Source organism: Dromaius novaehollandiae, chromosome 4 (assembly GCF_036370855.1).
Source record: "Dromaius novaehollandiae isolate bDroNov1 chromosome 4, bDroNov1.hap1, whole genome shotgun sequence".
NCBI lineage: Eukaryota > Metazoa > Chordata > Aves > Casuariiformes > Dromaiidae > Dromaius > Dromaius novaehollandiae.
In genome coordinates this window covers 3,460,483-3,486,850 of record NC_088101.1, presented here as the reverse complement: position 1 = coordinate 3,486,850, position 26,368 = coordinate 3,460,483, and the positions used below count along the sequence as shown (strand labels likewise).

The following is a 26,368-nucleotide window of genomic DNA, read 5'->3' as shown; positions in this document are numbered from 1 at the left end:
CTGCACACCAGGAGGCCGTGGCGGCGGCAGCAGCAGCAGCATCCTTCCAGAGCTCAGGGATTACTTGAAACCAGGGAAACTGGGTGCCTGAGTATATACTGCTACCGGTAAAACTAGTCCTTGTCAGAGGGCCTGCTTTGGAAAAGCACCCCCTTTTCTAACAACACATACTTGCTTGCCTCAGTGAACACCCCGCCCCCCCCGCTACAGCTTTTTATGGAGAAGCTGCCATCAAGCAAAAGAATGCGTCCCCGCAGGGTGTTTTCTGTGAAACGTGGCAATCCCCTTCCTATCTGCATCAGCAACTGCTCTGTGGTCTGAATTCTTACGGCTCTTCGGAGAACTTTATACCTATGGAAATGCAAACTCTTCCCATTCAGACCTTGTTCTGGCAAGTTCCCAGACACTGAATTTTAAACAGCAACACACAAAATATGATTTGAAGCTGTTTTTATAGGGCTCTAAAACATATGAATAAAATATTTGGAAGATTTCTTTTTTTCTCTCTTTTTAAGGCTGGTCTTCATCACATATCTCTGATTTAAGCATATACATCTGCACATGCTGTAAACAACAGTAATGAGTAATTTGTCAGCAGACCCTTCGGAAAGATTATCATATTCAAGAGAAATTACTCGAAGCTTAGCAGGCACATTTTTCTCATAGGGTACACATGGAATTTAAAGAAGGGGAATGGTATGTAGACTTCAATATTTCAGCATCATAAATAGTGCAAGGCTTTGTTCCCCGGTTCTCCACAGCCCCACGTTTCAGCTTTCTGAGACACTGACTACAGAACGGGCTTACATTTAGTGGTACTTCTCCATTTAGAGCATTAGCAGACACATTTCTAAAGAGGAACATAAGAGCTAATTACAGTTGAATGCAGCTGCAGACCCAAAGGTAAGCCAAAAAATATCCCTGCAGAAATGCCCTTTGCTTATTTTACTTATGATTGATAATAGAATTAGTAGGTGTTAACTGCAGTGTATAAACCTGTTTTGGCCCACAGTAGCATGTGCACCGCACATTTGAATAAGTATAGTGCTTCATGAAAACACTTTTAACTTTGAAACCTTTTTCTTCAAAATTGTAGTGAAAAGAAATAAAACTGTTCATAGCTATAATAACAAATATGTACATTAAAATTACTTCTAATGCTGTGGCTAAAATTACAGCTTCTGGTATAATATTTTATAATACAATTTCCTCATCTGTTTATTCAATTTTTTACATCTGTTGTTTAGGATAGATGATAGCCAGTTAGGTGTAATTAAAAAAGAATAAAAGGACTGCAGGATTTGACCCATGACTACATATCCATGCAGAATAACAGCTTGCTAATAGAACTGATTTAAACTTTCCTGAAACAAAAATGAAAACACCACAGAAATCTTACTGCCAAAAAAGGAGAAAGTCTTCAGCAATGCTCGCAACAATTTTCTTTCCAATAATTGCACACTTCAATACAAAATGAAGTTACATATTCCTTCCAGTTAGTTTTAATTGAAGTTTGTTATGGTTGACTTTTTGAAAATTGGCTCTCAAAAATGACAATCATATTTCCTTTTTTTTTGGTATTAATTTTATAATTTTACACTTTTAATTTCTCTGGTTTTTAGCACTCTTCCTTTTTTTATTCTGATTTCTTAATCTTTCCAGCTTTGCAGAATTTTAGAATGATAAATTAAATAAGAAAACATAACTTTTTAACACTGTATTTTTTCAGTCTGAGGGGAGAAATCAAGCCTTCAAACCCAGAAATGAATAAAGCTCAGTTCAGTCTGAGACTGAAATGTATACTGCATTTTGATCTTCATCATTAAAAAAAGGTGAAAAATGAAAACCATAAAATTAGATTGTTATACTGATAGGTTTTCTTTCTCAGGAATTGAAACTGATTTTCTCACCAGTTCTCACCTTAAGTATGGGGAACGCTTTGCTTTTGATTACCGTAGTTGTAATCAATAGTGAAAGCTACAGAAGCATCACTAAACTGGTGCTCAACTTTTCACCTCTGTCTTTGTAGGCGCGAGTGAACGTGAACCCTGACGATGACGCTCAGTCAGACTAAGCGGTAGAGGGGGGTGTGCATGTAATGCACTTACCACAGCGTCTTAGGCGTATAACTGAATTATTTTTTTTAATGTTTTGCAGATGTGTGAAGCTGGAAATCACTTTATCAATGTAGCTTTAGCTCAGCAAAATCATTCAGGTTTGTCTTTTCTCTGTTTCCTCTTTGTCTATTTAAGTCTGAAGTGTGCTTAACCTATCCATCTTCTGCTGATGTGCAGTAATTTATGTCTACATCCACAGAATAAAGAAAGATGAAATGGGTACTATCTCATCAGTAAGAAACATTAGTGACACTGTTGTTGTTCCAAAACTTGTAGCAAATTTATCTTAATTATAAACAACTGCAATTTAAATGTGTTTAAGCACTGAGGTTCTCTAAAGCATATCATTGATTGACAACAGAGGATTCAATTTTAAATAAGTTTCAAAACCTTTAATCTTATTTGCATAGTTTTGAGATACATATGTATCTCTCATCTGTGTGTATCTACACACACATACATACAAATACGCAAACATAAACTCATGAATACTTACACAGGCATCTAAGTGTGCATGTGTATACTATAAATATATATATATATATGTATATAAAATATATATCTATATAAGGCTGTGCCAAATCCGAGTTTTTCAGAATATTTTGTACCTTGAGAATAAAAGTTATACCGCATATACCAGAAAGTAAAAGATATTTATTACAATAATCAGTATTATTTCCTACTAGAACACCCCATTCAAGAAAATACTTCATCATGGTATCATCAGCTTCACACAGAGAAGCCAGTTTCTATTCCAGAAAGCATTTCATGTGCTGTAGTTAGGCAGGTGCTTAGGTTCTTTGTCACAACGGGACTAATGCAGTTTAAAAGCAGCAAAAGCCAAATAAATCTGTTAGCGCACTCAGTGTCTGTAAGTAATACACATAGTATTGTTGCCAGAACCTAAAAAGAAAATGTTACCTATGTTACCTTCTGTAGGAGCATTATCAGTGATAAAGCTGTGTTCCCCTCCTGCCATAATAAAATCATGGTTTTGTGTATTTTCTGTTCTCTTTCATAAAGGAAGCAAAGCCTGTTTTCCAAGTCCTACCTACAACCCTTTCACATGGCTCTTCTTGCTGGTATCCTGTCCCAACTACACGTACGAGGTACGTAACTATCTGGGGATCACATACAGAGGGTAGGTCACTGTGTTGCCTCTGCACATCAACCCATCTTTGATATTTCAGGGTCCTCTTGCTCCCACGAGCGCTTACAGGCTGCTCACTGATCCAAGCACTTTCCACCTGTCTCTTCATCCCATCCAGCACACTGCACGGTTGCTTTCTAGCTAATTTTTCTCTCTCCCTTTTCCCACATGACTTCCTCCTCCAGTGGGAGCTCTGACTACAATCGACATTGGTTTTTTTTCTTTGCAACAGGTTGGGTCCTGGATTAGTTTCACAGTGATGACACAAACGCTGCCAGGTAAGTTTGAAACTGCATGAAGATAGACTCTAAATTGTTGTTTGTGGAAGTGAATTCTGTAAATCTCAAATTTGCCCCAAATTTACAACATATAAATATTGCCATCAAATCTCCTATGTGACATGACTGTATGAAGCTTCGAAGTGCCACCTTCAGTAAGCTGTGGAGAGCACGAACCCTACCATTTGCAGCTGATGACTTTTGATCAAAACCTGCTCTCTGCTCTTTGTGAAATACTGTTGTTTCTTCAGTTTTCACAGTGCAAACAGACTTTGAAATGTAATAAAAAATTGTATTTTCACTTACAATTGATCATTTCTGATATGGAGAACTTTCTTTTCATTGTAGTACTTCTGAAAGTGTAAGGAAAACAGATGTACTGAGTACTTGTGATGAGTAAAGAAATAGACAGGTTTCTGAGGGCATTTCCCCTGTTGCATACATCAGACATCCGTAACAACCGGCAGCTTAGTATTGTTTGCAAATCTTGCTCAGGATTTGCTTTCTTGCTACCTAACCTGCATCTTTAGGGACCTAAATATCCCTGCAAATGTCATCTATGGGACCAAGCTCACCAGAACATTCACTTTTTAATTATTTCTCCATTAAAAATGGAAGCCAATAAGTACTGCTTACAAAAAGTTGCCCCAAATGCTTTACAAATGGGAGAAGACAGGAATTTCAAAACTGGACTCAACTGCATCATGCAAAGATTAAATTAAAACTTTTATTTGGGATGGGGGAGGGGGAAGAAGCATTAGGCCTTGGTATGGGAATGACCTGAAAGTTTTTTGTTGCAGGGCTGCATTCATGGGGCAGAGCATAACAACAGTATACCCATTCTTGCTGTGATTGTCTCAAACTGACAATTTGCCCAGATGCCAAGTTAACGTTTCTGATCCCCCAGCACATTTTAAGGAGGAAAGGGAAATGAATTTGCAGAAAGCACCCTCAGAGGCATTCTGCACTCACTGCCCCTATGCTTAAAGGGAGAGCTACCTGAGAGACCTCATCCTGGGGCCTGATGACCACTGCAGGCACCCGGGCAGCTAAAGTCTGGCTTTGTGAGACCTAGCTGCCAGGCACCTGAACCCATCACAGCACCTACTCTGTACTTGCTCCAGGGCCCTGCTGTCCCTCTGTACAATACGACATTATAGCATGGCTCCCTGCTGTGGTTGGGTGCTGAAGGTAAGAATGAAGAAGCGTTACAGGCCAAAAGTAAATCAGAAAAATAAGAAAGCTCATGGAAAATTCTGTGTTGAGACTGTATCACGCCAAAGAGGGCCTTATGATTTATGGGGAACCCATAGGGGATATATGGTGGGTGTAGAAGATATAAATAGCTTCTGCATGAATTCTGCAGTGGCACCTGTGAGCCTCAGGATATGCTAACCCAGCCACAGCAAGGCTGAGAGCAAGGACAGCATTAGCCTGTCTCCAGCTACAGAAGAGATTGTAGACTTCTCCATAAATCCTCTTGTATCCACAGAAATGGACAGCCAAAGAAAACAGATGTTCCTTTTTTTTTTCTTTTTTCTTACTAGTTGGCATTTTTGCTTTCCTGATGGTCATCCAGATGTCTCTCTGGGCCAAAAAGAAACACAAGCTGTATCTGAAGAGATTTTATCCAGAGGTGCGCAGAAAAGCAGCTATGATTCCTGTCATCTTCTAAGCTCTTCACAAGAGCTGAAGCCTAAATGTATAGTTCAGTAACTGGCGCTGAACAGAAACAAGCCATTTCATTCAGTAATCAAAGTCAGTCTAAGAAAGAGTTACTGAGTATCTTTTTCAGAAAATTAACAGATCAAAAATGAAGAGCTTTTAATTAAGTGCAAAGAATGTGGCTTTTCAATTCTTGGTTCCTGCTAAAAGATACGATTTAATTAGATTTTGTGTAATGGAGCTAATTGGGAAGGGACAAGAAAATTGCTCATGTTGAATGTTAGGATAGATATTTAGCTGTTGTAAGCAGGCACAGATTCTGTTAAAATTAACAGAGTACGGCTCACCTGCATGCATTCCGGTCTGGTGATTTTAAGATTCAATGTTAGATGTTGACCAGATTCTCTGTCTTTTGCATCAGATGATGTTTCACAGCCTTATTTTTATTAAGCTGCACAGAAACAGCACGTTCTGCTTCAGCTCCTCTAAAGCATCACATCAAAGAATGGCTGGTGTGCTGTTAACACAGTTTAGTACAGCTTTACAAGGTTCCCCTCCCCTTTTTTTAATTGAATCTGATAGCAAATTGTTCAATATAAATTTGCTTAAAGTGATCACCGCAGAGAGGTCTGGTTTTCTTTTATTTTCAAGTAGGCAGATCAGCCTCGTCATCGCAGGAGAGGCCTGTGTGTGAGGTGCTTCCCATCTTGCCACTAATTTTCTGAGTGGCCTTGGGTACATCATTTATGTCCAAAATGAGTCCTCCATCCCCCATTCCCACACTGAACAGTCCTGGAAGCAGCAGGCAGCTTTCTGAAGCAAGCAGCATGTTATGATCCTCTTGTTCAGTGCCCCACCACAGCTGGGCATTATTCATCTTAGTCGTGCCACCCCTGGGCACAAGGTGACCCTGAGCAGAGGTTGCTCTCAAAAGGGAAGGGGGTCCTGACAAAAATGCATTTCAGTCCCTGTCTGAACTGCCTCAGATGGACATTGCTGAACACCTTCAGCTCCCTTCAATTTGATCACTCAGTTCTCTCTGCTGTTTTGCTTGCCAGGGCATTATTTTTTAAGGTATTCACTGGGCTTGTTATTCAAGCCCCTGAAAATTCTGTTTAGCTCCATTTGCAAATCAGTGGCACCTTTGTGCAGAAGCAGAATTTTTAGCAATTTCAGTTACAGAGAGCAAAAGGACCCAAATTGGTCTAGCAAGTATTAATGCCTTAACTCCCCATATGTTAAATCCAGTTTTCATGCTACTTCTATTGCATGTCTTTCCTCTCCCTTAGGCCAGCAAAAATCTTGCCTGAAGAACTTCATTAGAGAAATACCAAAGTACAGAAGCAAAGCAGGGCAGTCTGGCCTCCTAAAGGCACCAGTATCGTAGCTCCAGCTCAAGTGCTCTACCAAAGTTAATCTGCTCAATAAATTGGGTTCATATCCCTCTTCTGACGTCTAATTTAGAGGCTTGCAACACTCATCCTATTAGCCACAGGAGCAATGACCTATGTTTGTTGATGGTGCTACTAGAAATGTGCAAGTGAAACAGTAGCCAAGATGCAAGGAATACTTCATCATTTTTTCCTGCCCAAATAGGCAGATAAAATGTGCTTGTAACTAAACAATTTGGAAAGATGCTGTTAGCAGCCCAAGAATGCCCCTGCACCTTGGCCTTACTTTCAGAACCATCGACAGGAATCCGGTAGAGCTGTACAGCGTGACAGGGTCTAGCAAGTAACTCCTGTGTACCTGCAATAACTCCGTTTCATCTGGGTAATGTAAATAAATCACCTTCCATATATTTTAACTTCTAACCTGTGAACACCTGGATTTTTTTTCTTTCTCTCAATGGAAAACCACAATAAGCACCCAGTTCCCCAACCCCGATTGTTAATAAAGATCTATTTTAGAAAACAATATTTTCTGTACTCTTTAGTCACTGATACCTAATAAGAATATTCATCTGTGCTACACAGATGAGTCATAAGAATCCCCCCTCACCTTAATTTCAGGTGTATTACATGTCTCATTCCTAGCAACTTTCAAGTTTAAAATACTTCATGTAGGAGGGGTGGCATTTAAAAGGTTAAAATTACACATTTATTTGCTAATCTCTTGATTGTGATCGTTCAACTTAAAGTCTATTCAAGGCCTAACTGTACGAGGCACATTTCCAGAGTAATTCCAATTGCTGGGAATGTGGGTTCTATTCAGCAATTACCTTAAGCAGAATAAGTACTTTGGGAAATGTTTTCTTCCCTGCTTGTTGGTTGGTCATTCAGTACATGGGGCTGGAGGGAGGGGTTGGGTAGTAAATAAATGAAGTTTTAAAATCAGCATAAGAGCAAACACTGGCCAAGACAAAATCAAAATAGTTTACAGTAGTCTGTCTGCGATAAATATGGCAGATATTTTGGGATTCACAGATACAGTCATGAATAGCTGGAATGGCTCTGGAGAGTGTTAAATGGCTTCGCAAATGGCAGTAAATCCAACTTGCTGCACATTCACAGATCCCTCCGTATCACCCTGCCTTCTCTGATTTCCAGGACAAGGGCTACGTGATTAGAGCAGGAAAGCTATCTTCCTGGCAGTGGGGACAAGCTTGGCTTTAAAACAAAAAGTGTACAAAAATGGTCAAGTCTTTGCTTTGATAAATGTTTTAGGGACCTTGCTTTTGGAAGCCAAATAAACCCCACTCCAAAATTGGTATCACTGTGTAAAAACGTGTGTTCACCAGTGATTTTAACCACAAGCAACAAACACTTTTTGAACCAAAAATCATTTTCTTCACACAAACATTTTCAGGGGAAAGTTTGTCATGACTCAATTACCTGGGAAAGAAGATTCCTGATCAAGTTCTAAATATGCTGACATTTCTTATACCAGGGCTGGAAATGGTTCATTTCAAATACCTTGGGCAGTATTTTCTCTTAAGGACAGTTTTTCACAGGCCTCAGCAGAAGGCAGACGGAGCAGGGTCGCATGGCTACCAGAGCTTCATCACATTTCGGGGTCAGTGGGAAGGAGCCACCACGTGGCATGCCCCAGCGCATGCACCTCAGCCCCCTGTCGGCTACCCCAACTTGGAGCCACCTCCCAAGCGCGGCTGAGGACCTTGGCAGCATGGTGGCTGCCTTAGCATTCTTGCCAGCCCAGCCCCTTGCTCCTGAGCTGTGGGAATACTGCTGCTCAGCTGAGAGCAGATCCCGAAATACCTGCTTCCCGGCCCATCTGCTTGCCTCCAGGAGCCTCTGTGCTGACCTTGCAACTGCTTTTCTGCTGTGATCCTTCATGTGGGTAAGTCTCATCTTTCCAAACGGCCAGGCCCAAGACTTGCAAATTTAGGAAGCCCAAAGTTAAAACCTTTAAATTCCCAGCTCTGCATTTTTTTGGCCTGCTCTTACCATGAACTGCCCGGCCTTGGAAACAACGGGCAGCACATAGGCGCTCCAAGCATTGCGGCAGGGAACCGAACACTAGCAGATGCTGCTACACGCAACTTTGCAGCCTATCTGTGGATTCCCCTGTTTAAAAGAGCTCTTAAGACCCAGCCATACACTTGTCTTATGAAAGAGCTACCACGTCTTCTCAGCTGACGGAACTGAAAGTGATCTCAGTGATTTCATCTTTCCACAGTGAAAGCAGAGCTCAAAAGGACACTGAAAGCGGGAGAAGTGACTAAAGGCAGATGGTCATCCCTTTTAAAAGATACTATTATCATCCAAATACCTTGTACTTTCCATTGTTTTGTATAAAGAAAGTGACTCTAAATTGGCTTTTATCACACTAGGAACTGAGATACAGCAGCCTGATATCAAAGTAGTTCTCTGAAAGAGAACCTGCAGTGATAGCTAAATATAATAAAATAAAAATCACGGAATGTGAAGACTTCTAAAGCACACTGTAAGAGGAAGAAAGCTACAGGAAAGTGAGAGACTGTTTATCTATTTATAGTTTTAACAAGTCCTGCTGAACTAAAAATTAATTCAAACCATAAAGAGTTTTCCAGCAAGCTGATATTTTCCACATGATGCTTTATGGGCTTCCCTTTCCAATATTTTCTTGGGTGCAAGTTTTGTCTTCAAGCTATATTCCCTGTCATTAACATTCATGAAAGCTTTTAGAGGAGCACGCTGTATGCCAGTTCCTGTGTTTCCACCGATAAATGTAAATGAAGTGTGTTTTGCTGTCACTGCACACAAATGAATATCTACATGAGTAATATGTTATTATGAAAAGCCTGGTTTATCACAGGTGAGTGTATAAATGCTGCTGTATAGCTCCAATTAAAGGCAATTTTAACATCACACAGTTTCAGCATCATACAAAAAGATTTATTTTAATGGTCTCTGCCTATGTAATGTTCAGCCATATGTGACTCAAACCTACAATTAATCTTTTTTTCAGGTAGCAGAAGCAGGGTAGATGAGGCCTGGAGCATGTCAGCCCCTCGGCAGTCACCCAGCACCCCCGGCCACTCCGAGGGGCCCCAGCATTACAGGTAACAGCCTCCCCCGGGAAAGTGCTCCCGTAGTGTTGCACATGCGTTCTGCTTTCATAACCTCTCATGAAGAAAACCACCCTGGATTTGCTTGCCATGTAACGGTCAATCTAAAACCCCTTAATATGTCCTAAAATATGTGCATTTGGGTCAAAAAATCCCACCAGTTATTAACACTTCTCCACAATACCTAAGCTTCCAACGCCTATCTGCTTTTATCTTACTTTCTAAAGCATTTGAAGACTGCAGAACCGAGTAAGAGAAAATCACTTATAGTTAAAAGAAATGTGATAAGAGTATTCAATAACACTAATGAATTCCATATTTAAAAAAGCAAACTTCACATCTTTTGTCCAAAAAAAATCTGATCGTTAGCCAGCTTCCTCCTGAACACAAAGTATTATCCCTGTGAAAATGCAATTTCTTGTGACTTCCAAGTACCCTGCCACACTCAATAAGGAAGGCTTTTGTTTTAAAATTACAGCTTTCACCATTGGGGGGTGGGGGGTGGGGGTGGGGCTCCTCCTTCTGAATCAGTAGAGAACAGGCTCCAGAGAAAACAGACCACATCACTTGCTCTCTCTTTTATTCACACTGAAAAGTTGATGAGTTTTCAGTTGACCGGTGAAACACAATAGCACAAACTTATAAAACAAACAGAAATATTTAAAAAAAGCTTCCTCTCCTCAAGACAAGAATAATTTTTCTTTTTCGACTTCTTTTTTTTAAAATAATGTGAAGCTATTTCCTAGATTCAAGGGCATCCTTTCAGCAGAGGACATTGATTGGAGAGCAGGAAGGACCTGAATGTGGTCGCCGTGTGCTTTTAGCGATTACCAGCTGTGTCTTTTCGCAAAGAAATTTCACTCTTTCTGACAACTGAGCTTGACAGAAATGGATTAAAGATGACACATCTCCAATATTGTATCCAATGAAAAACGAAGTACCTGTTCTTAAATCAACAGGGAGTATTTGTCACATACAAGAGCACTGTATTCTTCCACCCTCCTGTTTACATCGTATTGCTGCAGAATGTGCTTTGTGTTTGGATTGTCGTTCTAACTCTTATTTTGCCTATTTATCAAGTGCTTGATTCAGTAGCAAGTGATGTCAAGGGAAAACCAACTGTTGATTTCAAAACACTCATGATGAAGAATCTATTTGTATCTGGATATCAGTTTCTGCCTTCTTGCCTCACTCATACCTCATTATTTTGCTGCCCTTTTTAGGTATCGCCATGTGAAGCATTATGCCATATTACAGAGATGGAAAGGAGATTCAGTGACTTGCCAAACAGCACACCTGACTTCAGTCACACAGCACAGAGCTAAATCTTGAAGCAGTGGATTACAATCCTCTGGGCTACCAGAGCCCTGACTTCACAGAGTCTCTCCCTTCTGCTCCTGAACTCTCCAGGGCTGAAGGGATTCACAGACCCCGCTGCAAAAGTACAGCCCTACTTCTTCCACAGGTTTGCAACAGTATCCTATTATTAAACCTTATATCTGTAACAATAGGCACTTCAGCATGTTCTCATAGACATTTTTTGCCATTGTGGAGGGCCCAAGCAGGTGAAAAAAAGCTGGGACATTGTGTTCATCTGTGTAAAGTGCTGTAATAACTCAAGAGCTGTGGTCTCCCCAGGGACACAGTACTCAGCTGCCTTAGATACCTGTTGCAGTGGAGGGTAGTGTGAGACAACAGGGAAGATTTATTGAAATCAAATAATATCAATGCCAGATCTTGACTGCTGATCTGAAATTAACTTTTATCGCTTGGCAAACAGCTTATACAAGTGCACTAAATCTGAACAAGTGCAACAGGCAACGGGGGGCATTCTTGCCTACTGCAGCTCTTGAGTCTTGGGACTGCAGATGCACATATCATCCAAAGGGGATATCTAAGGAGGCCAAAGGAAATATCTTGTGTAATCATATTGCTGTGCTGCAATTATATGTGAATAAAGCATTATAAAACATGCTGACAAGATCTCCACTTCTCAGCAGCCCCTAGAGCAGTCATTTTTTCAGGTATCATTGAGCAAATAGAAATAAAATCAAATCCTTCAGTGCCCACAAATGTACAGTTGACATACACAATCAATACGCTGCTACAAAGAGAGAAAGTGCAGGAGTTTTCCTATTGAAGATAAGGAGAGGGGGAACGAAAGTGAAAGAAGAGCCAGCACTATGTTTTTTCTCCTTTCGACAGAGAAAATAAAATTGATTCAATGGTTACAGTGCAAGGAGATGAGCATCTCTAGCAGAGATTAAGGACACAAGCAAGGTCATGACAAAAAATTCCAAGTGGCAGCAGACAGGACTGCCTACACTGACTTCCATTTTCACTGCAGTTGCTGATAAAACGGTCACATTAAGAAACAGGCTGGAGGATGGTGAAAAGGTTAAATCAGGCAGGCTGGTAGGGAAAAACGGACAGAAACGTCCTTTAACACACCGAGTTTCTGGAGAGAGGGTTTCCTCTGCTGATGCCCTGATGGGGACAAAGACGGAAAACTCAGCCTGAAGAGAAATGCCCCGTTCCTCTCTTCCTCTTCACTGGTGCACATTTTCCCCTAAACAGCGCTCAGTCTTTGCTCTGTCGCCCTCACCAGTTCTTCTCATCTAGAGCTTTCCCCAGGGCAACTTGTTTGTCAGCACTTTGGTTACCTGCCTGTATTTAAGTGACATGCTGATGGGAGATGAAAGCCAATGAAGGTCTGGGGCACCAAGGATCCGGCCTGGTATTTCTATTACTTATCCGGAGTTTCTAATGAACTTCCCAGCAACATTTTTTCTCCGTTTCAATTTCCCCCTTCCCCCAAGGAGATGCTGTGTGCCTTTATGTTGCAGCAAAATCCTCCCTGGCCACAAGACGTGAAAGCCATCTGTTCTTTGAAAGTAACGTGTCTCAACTAGGATTTTTTTTTTCTTATTAATATAACTAATTTATCAGCCTGCTTGCATTTCACATGTAACTGAAATGCCAGGCATTTCAGCACAACTTAGGAAACATGTTTTTCAATCCATCTAAAATGGCTGGGTTTTCTCCTTCCAAGTTTTGATTTACAAAATGTGTTGAATATCTGTATAGTCACCAGGAACCAAAATGTACTGTTTCCCACCAGGAACCCCCCTGGTCAAAAGCCCTGTTCTGGGACCCAGTTGCACACAGCGCTTTCTCCCCTCAAACCCAGCATCACTTCAGTGTTAATGACTGTCAAGGACAACGGCGAGGGACAGTCTTCCCTTGCATTTGGCGAGAGATGCAGATGGGCTGAGTGCTTCAAAGCAGAAAGCATACTGCTTGCTTTCCTCTGCGGTGAAGTCCTCAGCCTGCTCTGTACACGGGAGTCTCTGGCATGGCTGCAACTGCCCTGGAACCAAACTCGATGCTTCCGACTCTGGAGAAGTCTCATAAGCGTTAGAAAGATGCAGAATGTTGTCAAAGCCACCTCCAAGCAAGGGTCAGCAGAGAGAGCAAAGTGTCCCTTTGCCAGGCTCTTCACAAGCTTTTTGCTCCGGGGGAGCTACTACCCTTGAAGTCCTGCTCTGTCCCCTGTCCTCGACCCGGGCACAGCCCATTCCCGGAAAGTAAAGGATGCCCACGGCTGCAGATGGCTACTGTCACCTCCTTGGCTGCCATAAATAAAAGAGATGATGGATGCCAGCAGACTAACGGTCTGCTCTAGGATGCTGGGTTGCGATGCATTGAAAAGAACAGCTGGTTGTCAGTGACATATTTACCAAGAATTTAAAAGACAACAGCAGCCGTATAATCCAGAGGATTTAATGACAGAGTAGAATGAATGCTGAATAAATGCTCCTTTTGATAAACTCGCAAACATTTGGGGGATGCAACAGTGATTTACATTCTTCTGGGAGAAATAAACAAATTACGGATTTCACGGCCTCATGGAGTGCAGATTTTGTAGAAGTGAATTTCAGTGTACTTCCAGCCTGGAGGAAATGTACTGTTTAACCTTTTGTCTCTTAGTATTAGAGGGAAACAAAACATGCAATTTTAAACTTGCAAGAAGTTCCAGATTTTTGAGGTGCAATTGACTTATTATTCTCTCCTCCCTACATTAGCTTAGAAAAACCAGTTACACACACACAATGTTTAGTAGAATAGAAATTCAAAGCTGGTCTATTGTAAAACCATAAAATGATCATACCAAAATTGTAATTTTGACGGTGTCAAAATGTTTGAGTAAAAAATTTAATTTTTCTAATGTTAAAATTTTTCCTTGCAACACAGTGAAATCGCTGCAAATTACAGTGCTGAGTATAATAGTTACATTTAAAAAGGACATTTATCATCCAAACTAATACAAATAGACAAAACCATTGATGGGTGAAGTGAAACTATCCCAAACAAAACACTGTCTGAATTCCGCTTTTGGATACCTTCCTGCAAAACATTCAGATGCCAACAAAAGGGCATTCCTTCCCCCCGCCAAAAAGAAAAAATCACTCGTGAAAATGGCTTTGGCAGCTCCACGGATGTGGCGAATAACCAAACGTATGGCAAGATATGTAAGACAACAAATCAGACACTGCTGCAATAACAGCGCAACCCTCAGGGATGACCAAGACATCGAAGATCCCTTTATTTGCTGACAAAATCTTTTCCCCACCTCTTAGCACAGGAAAAACTTGCTGGTTTTTGCTGAAGTCCTTCCTGAAGCTCAGCTCCTTTCATTTTGCCTCAGCACCTGATACAAGCCTTTGGCTGTAAACCTGCTAGGTATTTACATTGCTACCAGTTTCTCCACTGATCCTAGTTCTTCTGTATCCAGCCTAACTACTGCCAGCACTATTATTAATCTGCACTACACGAATGTCTCCAGCCACTATCCGGAGCCAAGAAACAGGCACATACTTAACCTCAAGCAGACCGCAAGCCTCATACAAATCAATAGGCCAAGGCTTCAACAGACCTCAGTACCTGACATTTAGCACTGAAAACAGTATTAAAACTGTTCCACTGCCCACTGTATTCAGCTTTGCAAAAAAGCCATTCTTTTCGCATTAGCAAAAGTTTTCAGAAACTTAGCAGATTAATATTGTGGCAACCTCATGGGGTTGCCTGTTGCTCTTTCTTTCTGTTGCCTGCTGAAGGAAGCAACCATCCATATCTCTCACCCTGTGCTCCATTCCCCTGGGCAGTTCACAGGCTCCCCATTGTTTCCATGCTTGGACTCGTTGTTCCTTGGTAGTTGTTACTTCAATGTCTAAAGCAAAGAAGGCAGCCTTGTGCTGTACACAGATATACCAAGGAAGATGACCCCTAGGCCCATATGAGCATGGTGAGAGGCAACAGACAAATAGAGCAAGGCATGAGTCTTGAGTTTTGTAGTATGATGTGGAAAGAAAATTCTCCTAGAGTTTCATTACCAAACTCACCTGAGAGAAACTGGAAAAAACAGTAATTTCTTGGAGCAGAAGCAAACTTTATACAGTTAAATCTGTGCAACAGAAAACAAAAGATAAGAATGACTGGTGCTTTTAACATTTTTATCTTTTCATATCCTTTCACAGACAGTCAACCCAGTCTATTAGTACCATTGGTCTAACACAAAAAGTCAATTTGATCTAACCATATTTGCTGGCATTACAAACTACCTGCTTGTCACTCAGTTAGAAAAGTGACATTAGCTCAGGTGTTGTCCAGAATCTAGCTGCTCTGTTGGCTTTATAAGGTACCTGGGATTCTGCTTTAACTCAATGTTCTCTAATCATTTGGATTAAAATCAATTCAGGATTGTCAAGAGCATATGGGATCAAATGAAAATATAACATTGAAAATGCAAGTAACCATTGAAGGTAGTTTTTTAACTGGTAAGACTATATCATTAAGGCAAAGTTGACATCATTTACAGCAACATTAAAGCGAGTGTTATTAAGAGAAAATGAGGCATTTGTCAATAAGCATTTTTAGTGCTACTGAAAGTCTCAAAATTAACATACTTGCAACATTTTGACTAAAAAAAGCTCATTCAAAGGCTCTTTCTAGCACATTAGCATCTCATTAGACTTTGAGGATGTTTCAGATCCTTCCTTCCTTCACTAGTACAGACAGAAAGCAAATCCCCATAAGAATGATATAAAACTGTGACAGTATATATATTTGTTGTTGCATACATACTTTGTAGCAAAAAATGGTCAGAGTAGAAAGGTCAGCTATTTAGCCAGAAAATATAAAGCAATTTCCATAATCCCAAAAGGAAATATGAGCCAAATTCTGCTATCCTCACCCACTACTGATGAATTTTTGTTAACATTAATGACCCATTGGCTTTTATGGGGCTATTTCTTCAGTAAGAATACCCTCACAGAGCTTAGAGGTCTGTCTCCAGCATCATGAGGTTAAAACAAGCTGTTAGTGAGTATCAAACGTGCGTATACATTCATTGTGAGAGGGTTTTTTTAAACATTCAACTGCAGGAGGAAACTTCTGAAAACCAACGTGAGTTGTTTGCAGAGTCCTTAAACAGCATTCCCTCGTCTCTTTTATTCCAAGTGCCTATAGTGTCCTCTACATAAAATACTTCAGTAAAGAAACTTGTATGAGAAGCCCCACTCATACACACTGTGCAAAGAAGGACAGACAGATTGATTTAAATTGGGGCAGAGCTGTCCCCAAAAGATGACTTTTTTGCAGCACATGGCAAAGAGATTTTCTTACCAGACAGGCAAATAAAAACGAATGCCTAGCTCTAGCTGTTCACCTTTAGGAGTGATGGTGCCCCTTCTAACAGCCCACAGTATCAACAGCTGCCCAGACTGCCTCCCTGCTAAACTTTACAAGTGGGAATGCAGTGAGGTCTGGGAAAGTCCCAGGAACACAAGCAGCTTTGGGGGTTGCAGCCGTGGGCCACCTGGTCAGGAGCAGAGCATGGGGATGGCCATACTGCAGCACACCAAGGATCCATCTATCCCAGCATCTGGTCTCCGAAAGCATCCAGAAAGGATGAAAAAGGAAGAGCACAAGAACAAAGTGATCACATATGCCCTGAGACTGTAACTTGGTGGGCGTATCTACATGGACAGAAGCAGACAGGCTCAGTATACAATCCTAAGGGCCAAGAAAACTATTCGGGGTCAGAAAACATACAAGAAGAATAGTTGTTGTATAATATGTGCCCAAGTGAATATACCCTGCTTGAAATGCATGCATCTTGCAGGCTAGAGTTGGCTTACATCTGACCAGTTCAGAGCACAGCAAGAGAGGAGTGGAGATAAATTATGTGGGTCTTCTGTTTGGGGTTTTACACTTACTTACCCTGGTATTAAGTGTTATACTGCCTTCAGCACTTTATGTATTCATTCAAACACAAATCTCTCCTTGTACTATGCTGAAGCATGCAAACAGCAACAACAGTTTTCCTCCCAAAATACTTTGCACTCATGCAAAGTTCTATTTACAGGTCCTAAATGGCTTGTGCCAACCGGATGGGACCGACACCCTTGTTCAATGAAGGCCGGCCCATGATGGAACGCCCTTCCAGTTAGCTTATATACTGGGGGAGATAAAAGAAAAAAGTCTGAGGTGATAGGAACAGATGCTTTAAGTTAGAACAAACCAGGATGTAAACAGAATTGTGCTGAAACTTGTGTTGAGCAGGCTCTACCCTGCCACCCCTTTTAGATAAGTAAGGTCTATCTCTCTGGCTTACAGCTCAATTATAATGGTAATCAAAGAACTAATCGAGCTTGGTGGGCTTGGTCTTTTGAGCCTTTTCTTCTGGATTAACTTTTATTAGAGCTAACACAGAAGACAGGAGGAAGGCTATACAGGGCAGAGAGATGATAAGCCCAGTAGGTGAGAGGAATGATAGTTGTATGACAGGTTTCTGAAGACCAGATTGGGTTCTGGGATGGAATATGACAGAGCTCTGTACCTTTTAAAGTCCTATAAACCATATGGCATTAGGAATCTTTCTTTTGTTTTGCCATCTCTACTGTTTATTTCTCTAACTGTGCTTCTAGCTTTTCCAGCCCATTTGCAACAAACCTGTGAGATCCAGATGTGACCATTCCCCAGGGGAATGAGACACTGTTGTGTCTGTCTGTCCCTGAAACCAGAGACTCTACCTCTCCTCTCAGAACAAAGTGATCTGAAGGAGAAATCGTAGGTATCCACGGGATATTAAATATGTGTGTATATAACAATATTTGCATGAAGCAAAAAATATGACAGAAAGGGCCCAGCAATAATAAAGGCTGTACAGGGGGAAGGATGATTTATTAAAGATGCTGGCAAAGTGAACTTGCATTATTGGATGTGGTCTTCAAAATTAAGGCATATGATTGGAAAGGCATATGTGGAAAAACAACAGTGAATTACAGTCCCTGACACTTTCCTGCTCTTTTTCTCTATGAGATTAATATGGAGAAAAAATTGTTCTATATTTCAGGGCAATTAGAGTATTTTGTCTTTTAAACTTGTTTTGAGAGAACACATTCTGCAAATGCCATAGCTCATACCAGGAAATGATGAGCAAGCTAAACAATTTCAAGTCTCCTAAAATTTAAATAAAAGGAGGCATTCTTTTTTCTCTTTCCGATGACGATCCTATGCTAGAATTACCTTCCTTTTGGCTATCCAAATGATATACTGATGACTCCCATCACATCACTATGTGATGACAGAGGAAGAAGCTATTTATTTTGCTTTATTTAATGCACAAAATAGCCAGAATTAAATGGGAAAATATCAAAATTGAAGGTTTTCCCTGGCTGTAAAACTTTTGCTCATCACTTTCATATGAGACAAGACCTGCTGGTGAGGAAAATGCATGGCTAGTGTAAAGGTCAGCATCAGCTATTCAGACATGCGCGTTTGCTGCTGAAGGCTAATGCAGAGTAAGTCACTTCAGTGACTCCGAATCCTATTCACAGGGCAGAGGAGTATTAATTTTGGTGTGAGACAACCCGGGGGGATCTTGACTGAAGTTCAGGGGATGGCTCTTGCCAACTATGAGTGAGAAGATAAATCCAACAGGGCACGGGCATAGGATGGTCAAAGAAATGAGGTTTGTCTCTTGAGAGTGAAGCAAGAGTGCTAGTCTTGTTTAGCTTCGCAAAGTGGAGGCCAAGAGAGATCTGACTGGGCTCTATAAACACATTGGGGGTAAGCATCCGAGAGCCATAAGAGCAATTTAAGCTAACGAATGATGTTGGCACGAGAACAAATGAGCATTAATTGGCATGAATACATTTTGGTTGGAAAGCTGAGGGTGATTTCTAGCCATTAGAGGAGTGATTTCCTGGAACAGCCTTCCAGTGGGAGTAGCAAGAGCAAAAATAAACAAAAAAGCAACAAAAAGCAAACACCAAGGAGATTCAAGGTAGATGCTGATGCATGCCTGACTGGGATGATAATGCATGGCCACCTGCAACAGCAGCAAACAGAATTTAAGAGGTCCTTTCCTGCCCTATTTTTTGCCATGTTAGCTTTCACAGTCGAATTACAGCTTACAGAAACTACTACGTTTTGCAGTCTGGTACCTGACAATTTTAAAGAAACACAAACATGTCCTGTGAGTGCAGGTGCTTTCCTGGTGATACAATGCCTCCAGACGTGGGACCAGATCATGCTCCTGCACACTATGAGAATATATCTACCACATAGGTAGTAGCCTACTACAACCCATACTATTCACATAAATGAAGTTAAATCTCTGCATAGCAAAAAATAACCACCTTAAGATCATGAACAGAAATATGCAGTGGAAGGGACAGCCCTTTATTCTTTAATTAACTCCTACGTTTCTTCAGCCGTATCGTACATCAAGCCTGGCCATAAAAGTGGCAATTTTATAGTGTGCAAAAAAGAAGCAAATGATTCAGAGAGACTGAAGATCCATTTACAGCAAATGTGTATGCCTTTCATAGTACAACAGATTCCAAGCAGATACGTTACTGTTACGCATAAATCTGCTTAGATAACTTATTTACTGCAACTTCGGATGACGTTGTCACAGATGAATGGCTTTGTAAAGTCCATAGGTGCATCAGGTCACCACAGTGCACTTAAAGGGATTTTTCCCTTAGATGCAGGATGCTGGTACACAGTGAATGGCCAGTGCAATTGCTTAATGTCCATTATTTTATCTACATAGCATTAGGATATAAAAAGGGTGGATGAACATCAGAATAATCTGAGCACTTTAAGGCAAATCTAATTAGAATATGTAACTTCTCACCTAAACTTTTTACCCCCCAAACTCAAAAGACGAGATTTAAATGTAACTTAAACGTGCCCAGTTTAAAAAAAAAGAGGATAAAATTTAAAATGAAGATAGGACTAAGAATTTAAATGCTGTAATCTCCAAAGAGAACCAGCAATCAAAGTCTAATATCCTCATATTGTGCCAGATAATGAAACATTAAGCTGGAGATAATAAGATTTCTTTTCACTGGATAGTCTTCAGCACAGTTAAACCTATGAATGAACAGCTGAAGTGTTTTATATAAGCAAAGGGTTATGTGTCAAGGATTCTGAGGGGTGAAAAAAATCCCAGCCCACTGACTACAAACTAGGTACAACTCTTATTTCACTCACTCTCTTTTAAATTTGTGCTACAGCTAAATGCCTTTTAAAAAAGACTGCTTCACCATTACACACGGATGGTGTCTCTGGATGCAGGAGACACTTTTTACCAGCTTCCTTAAGGAAATGAAGCTTAAGTAATTGTGTTGTATGTATGACTGTATACATCTCCCCCTTTGCCATCGCCAATTAATTAAAAGATTAACTAATTTCAATCAAATTTGCAAAAAGGCAGAGATCTCAATGGCATTAAATTTCTAAAAATTTTCACAGAACTGAGAAACATGGTAGACAGAGATCTTTGCAGCCTCCTGCTCAAGGAACAGATGAGGACAAGTCACCCTGTATCAGCCCCTGGAGAAGTCAACACTGGCACACGAAACCAGGCTAAATTCATCCTATTGCCAGCAGAGCACTACACGCCAGTGAGGTGCAGTAACACTGGCAAAATAATTACTATGTGGACTGCCTGTGGCACTCAATTTCTGTGGCCATTCACCTCTGAGGGGTTTTATCTTTAGAGCTGCAAGGAGGCAGATGTGTCCCTTGTGCCAGCTACAGAGCAGTAAGAGGTAACTGAGCTTTATACTGTAAAGAGAAGTGCACAAGTTAAATGAATATTTTCAACTTTATTTTTAATATATTTTTAATATACTTAATATTAATAATTTATGCCATTTCCACTTCAGCTGGGATCTTACAAAACCCAGTGGAACTGAGACACCCCCAGCTCAGTGAAACCCAGTGCCCTACCTCCTTGAACTTCACTTGGCAATCTAGATTTGATCATCTCAGAGAGAAGTACGAAATGCAGCACAGTAACCGCATATGTGGACCTTGTGGCTCAGCTCAAGTGCCCACGTAGCGAGTTTGTACCTGGGAGACTGATGGGAACTGGCCCTTCAGGAAGGCACAGAGGAGGGCAGATGCAGTGTAGTCACCCATGCCTCTGGGCTGGCACTCGGCAGCTGAGCAGCCAGCATGCTGCAGGCTACCTGTGGTGCACTGCACTTGATAGCTACCGATGGGCCTCTCTCCTGTGAATTTCTTTGATCCCTTTCTTTCCCTGATCCTTCTTTTTTGACAGATGTCTGTTCACTTTTACAAACCCTGTAGAGATGTTTCACCAACTTTCAAAAACACCTTTGAAAGAGCACATCATTAACATTATAAACCATAATCCACACAACAGCAACCTACCGCACAACCAATGAGAAAAGAATCTCCCTTCATACTGCTTTAAAAGTGCATTAAAGTTTTAAAGCAATGAGATGAGGAGTGTTTTCTCACAGAGCAGATTTTGAGCGGATATTCTCTTCTACACTTTTACAACTGTCCATACTTCCTTTTACTACTGCGTACATTGCAGGCACGTCTCTGACTCATCCCAACTTTAAATCCCATCAGGGCATTTCTTTCCTTCACTTGCCTTTTTTGCATGATCCCTGTTGTGGGGAAGCTGTGGCAAGGCAGAGGCATGGTCATACAGGTAACATCAAAGCCAGGGACAATGGGAGCCAGATGGATTTATTTTTATTTTATTTTATTTTTTTTATGATGGCTGGAGAGGATACAGATTAGCGAGGGAGGCATCACCGCAGCATGGCTTGGGAGCTGACCCACCGGCCTGCTGTAACGTGCACGATCACACGTGAAGCACTGAATGTCACATTAAAATTAAAGTACGGGATTGCCAACATGTGCAACATTTCATCACTGACAAATAATATGCTATTCACAGATTTCTGGGTGGATTAACATAAAAGGCAGGGTGTTTTTTGTTTATTTTTTGTTTATTTTTGTTTTTTTACTTCTGCCAAACTTTTTGTTAAGTAGGATCCTGCAGAAGTAACAGTTCTTACCACACTAGCAAAATTGCTGTGGAAAACATGCATGAAGAATGTGAATTTAGACTAATAACAAATACCTTTCCAGCAAAGGCAAAGCCAGGTTCTTTCAGGAGCGTGTCTGGCCTTAGTAAAACCATCAATTTGCTAGAGTTTTTTCTTTTCTTTTTAAAATAAACCACACATGCACAAAGAAGGTGGCAGATGGTTGCTTCCTCATCTGCACATGAAATATCTCTCAATTACACAATTTGTTGCTTAATGTCTCAAAGTCCATATTAATTTTATGTACTAACAGAGGGGCAGTACTGAAAAGTGCTAGATGTGGTTGTGAGGCTGAAGACTCTTCAGAGGGGAGTTTATCTGTTGTTTTTCATAAAGCAGGTGAAGAGCTCAGACAAAGAGATTTTGCCAGACAGCAGCAGATAACACAACATGTTGTGCTGCTTTTTCTGCTGCAAACTGCCAGTGGAAAAGCATTGCACAAAACTTCCCATGGATTTGTGAATTTTGGATATTTTTAAGCATAGGACAGAATTCATGCCAGCTTTTGAGGAGACAATGTAATCTACTAAGAACCTTGTGAGAATTCAAAATAAGCTATAGGTGTTATTTAAATGCCATACAGGCCTTGTCCTGATCGTCTGCTGGGGTTAACCACTCAATAGCTGTGTATCAATCTCTGAAACTGCAAGGAAATGTATTTGCAATACACACAATTAAGGAGTCAGTTTAATTACACACCCACACCCTTATGAAGCTGCAAACCTGCAATATAGAAGCCAGCTATTTTATGATGCTGAGGAGAAGAAAAATGCCATGGCAACTTTTCTGTGTTAGTTAATCACATTTACTGAAATTTTATTAGACGCCTTTGAAGTAAAATGGCAGGAAATAATCTATAAAAATAATGTGCTTTTAAATACAAAGGCCTTGAATTTGAGTTTAAAAAGGAAACCAAATCTCTCGTTCAGTGGAACCAGTATGATTAAAAATAATTACATTTGTAAAGTGAACATTTGGAGGAAAAAAATGATTAATGTGTTTAGTAATAACATCCATCTAATTTGTATAATAAGCATTTTCATTTAAGGCCATGTTTCCATTCAAAACGCGAGGAGATTAAAAAGAAATAACTCAGAGTTGTTAGCATCATCTACCCATATTTACATCAACGTGCTGATTCTGAGTATGACATGGTTTTATGGCTCTGTTTGCTACTCAGTCTTTAGAAAAAACAAAAGCGACAACTTTTAATTAAATTTTTTAATTTATTAACTCACATACATGCCATGAAACATTAATTGTGGCAAATCAAAAGAAATACTAGACATTTAAATACTGATTGCTCGCCATGTCAGCAAAAGCAGAGAAGTTAGTAATCTATCTGGATACAAATTATTATTCGTTAGAGCTCCATTAACTTTCACTGATAACAACTTTGGAAAATATTATTTTGCCTTTCTGTGTTTGGTTATAACTTTAGATTGGCAATTCATTTTCACTCCATGCCAGACTGCCCCTTCTCTCTTTTTCTAGGAAGGGCTTGATCATTATTTTCACTATAAGCAATGAATGATACTGGATCATGAACCAAACCCTATTGTTCCTGAGTTAGGCTCCTAAGAGGTGCCAAAACTAAAAGTCACTTAATCTGAAAAACAGAAATGTCATTGCTTAGAACACGGCCCCAAAGTGCTGCAGCACCCAAGACCTGCTCTGTCAGATGCTTCCTCCTCCTCCCCGGCACGGCCGGAGCATTTGCCCCACTCCAGGGCTCCATCCCTGGGCCACTGCGAGTAGATGGACACGTCCTGGCCAGCAACAGAGCCCTCGGGCAGGAGAGAGGCCACCAGCAGCGTAAGAGACCCTACGGGCCCCTTTGGTTGTTGGGAAAGACAGCACCTGGCACAGGGACTATGGAGGCTCTCAGGGCCTCCTCATCTTCCTGCCACCTCTGCGGACCCGCTGCACGCAGCTCCCGAGCCTCAAACACATCACTGAGCTTCGCCCTGAGAGCTCAGTCAGGCTCACAGCCACTATGTAGCCCCTCTCTCCCTGCTGCAAGCAGGAAGAAGTCGCTGAAGAAGTTCCCTAGGAAAGATGCCACTTAAATGCATTCAAATTCACCCTTATGGATCCTTAGTGCTGCTGGATCTGTTCTCAGGAGCTGCTTCAGTGAATAATTAACAACATCCACTACACGCAGACTCCAAATGTGACCCCAAATGTATCCAAGCCAGTGAGTAGGGAGGGAGACTGATCCAGGGAACAAGCACAGGTCAGCTCAACCATGATTTTCAGTTTGGTATTCCTGCCCATTCCTTCTACCTTAGCTCTTCCGACAGCTGTGTCTCTGCACGATGCAGTTCAGTGCATTTCCGTTCAAATGCAAGGGAGGTTCCACTGAAAAACTGAATCTGCACTATATTACTTCTCTCATGCAGTGGTTAGATTAATTATATTCCCCAAGCACTCTCTAAAGATTTTTGAGCAAAATATGTTTTCCATTTCCTAGTTAAATGAATGGCAAAGGAAAGAAAACAGTTCAAATTCAATCCAAATTACTATAAAGCACCAAAAAGAGCATTCTCTTCACTTTTCAAGGAGACTTGAATAGGAATTAAAAAAAAAAGAGGAAAAAGTAAATCTCTCAAACTTTCTGTAAGTGTATTATGTTCTGTTTTCTGAATCTTTAATGACACTCTCAGACTTGCAGAATTATTAAACAAGACAAGGGCATTTGAATTTCTCCTGTGTCTCTCGCTTTCTTCGTACCAGAAAAGTTGAAGTGGTTTTTATGTTGGCTGACTGAGCCGGTTATAACTGTCTGCGCTCCCAGTGCTGAAAGACTGAGTGCTTACAGGAGAGTTGCAAAAACATAATCTGCTGGTTTATGGGTTAGGTGCCGAAGGTCAAGGGAGCAAACCCCTTAGTCTGAGCAGCACATCAGTCGAAAATTAATGGGGCTGTTAAATGTTAAGCAGAGCTTTAGTCACGTTGTTGTGCTCAGTACAGGGGCACAGGGGTGAGATGCTATGGAGGGCAAAGCGGATGATCTAATGCGTCTTCCTGGCCTTAAATTTTATGAAAATGAATAAAGCCTGAACTTAAACTCTCATTCTGGTATAAAAGTGCCTTTTCCAGTTTGAATCAAGTTGTGTGGAAATATTGCTAAACTCTTCTGAAATTAGAAGGCCCAAATTCAGCTCTACAACCATTTAACTATACCTTAGTAAAACAACCTCAGGGATTTCCTCATATAGGCAAACCAGTTGACCCTTTTCTCTAAACAGCAGCTCTTGCAGTTAGGTGCCCCTCCACTAGAGATCCTTCTCATGTGCATGAGACCTGGTTTAACCAGACAAGACCCGGTTTAACCAGTTCAGCGATCTGGCAGATGAGCTAGGGTGCTGCTTGCTGCAGCCCTGCGAGCTGTCACAGCCCACTGTCCTCTCTGGGGACATTGCCACCACCATCCTGCTTCCTATGGGATGAGGAAACATGTCTGGTGATCTTTCCTACAGGGAGGTAATCTCCAGCAAAGTTGGGAGGAGCAGAATCTCCAGCTACCCCATGCCCACAAGGCCCCGCATGGCAGAGGGGGCTGATCTACTGCTGCTGCTGGCAGAACTGGCGGTGTCACTGCCCTCCCCTTCCTGCCATCCTCGGCTCCTCCAGCACAACAGCGTTGCTTCCAACTCAGACTGCTTCTACGCTCCTTTTCATAGCATAACTCTGCGAGAAGCCCTCCTGCCTCATTCAGGGGGCAACAGTCTGCCACGGCAGAAGAGGGGGAATTGCTTCCACCAGCTCAGCTGCCCGAGAAAGGAAATCCTTTAAACCCACCCCAAGACACATCGGGGTGCTTATTGCTGCTGGACCCCTAAACTTGTTTCTTTTCCTTGTTTCCCAAGGAGAGAGGAACATTCCCCCCAGCACACAGACCTTAGCTTCTGGAGCTGTTTTGTAAGTATTGGTCCCTTCAAGAAAAAAAGGCCAAGCAGGATAGGAAACTACACTGTCATTTCTAAGGTAAAACAACAAAGAAGCTGTCACAACTATTATTGAACTAATCAGGGATAACGTCAGTGACCTCATTCTGTCAGGAAATATGTATGCCGGCGACCTCTTCCTTTATCAGGAGCAATGGGAGGCGACAGCACGCCATCGTTCCTGCGGAGATGAGAAAGCACCCCCGCCTCTCCCACGCCTGCAGCTTTTGCTAATGCCTTCCATTTGTCACG

General features: G+C 41.3%; 1 protein-coding gene and 1 long non-coding RNA gene across 2 annotated transcripts in view; one reads left to right on the top strand and one right to left on the bottom strand.

The window, feature by feature from the left end:
* TECRL (trans-2,3-enoyl-CoA reductase like) overlaps positions 1–7,119 on the top strand; it is a 64,944-nt gene extending 57,825 nt beyond the window's left edge. The window contains exons 9-12 of the mRNA XM_026095937.2: positions 2,158–2,215; positions 3,141–3,226; positions 3,500–3,545; positions 5,093–7,119. Of these exons, the coding sequence (XP_025951722.1) occupies positions 2,158–2,215; positions 3,141–3,226; positions 3,500–3,545; positions 5,093–5,220 (318 nt within the window). The 3' untranslated portion in view covers positions 5,221–7,119. The remainder of the gene's footprint in view (positions 1–2,157; positions 2,216–3,140; positions 3,227–3,499; positions 3,546–5,092) is intronic.
* LOC112980780 (uncharacterized) overlaps positions 1–26,368 on the bottom strand; it is a 124,031-nt gene that overhangs the window by 79,702 nt on the left and 17,961 nt on the right. The window lies entirely within an intron of this gene.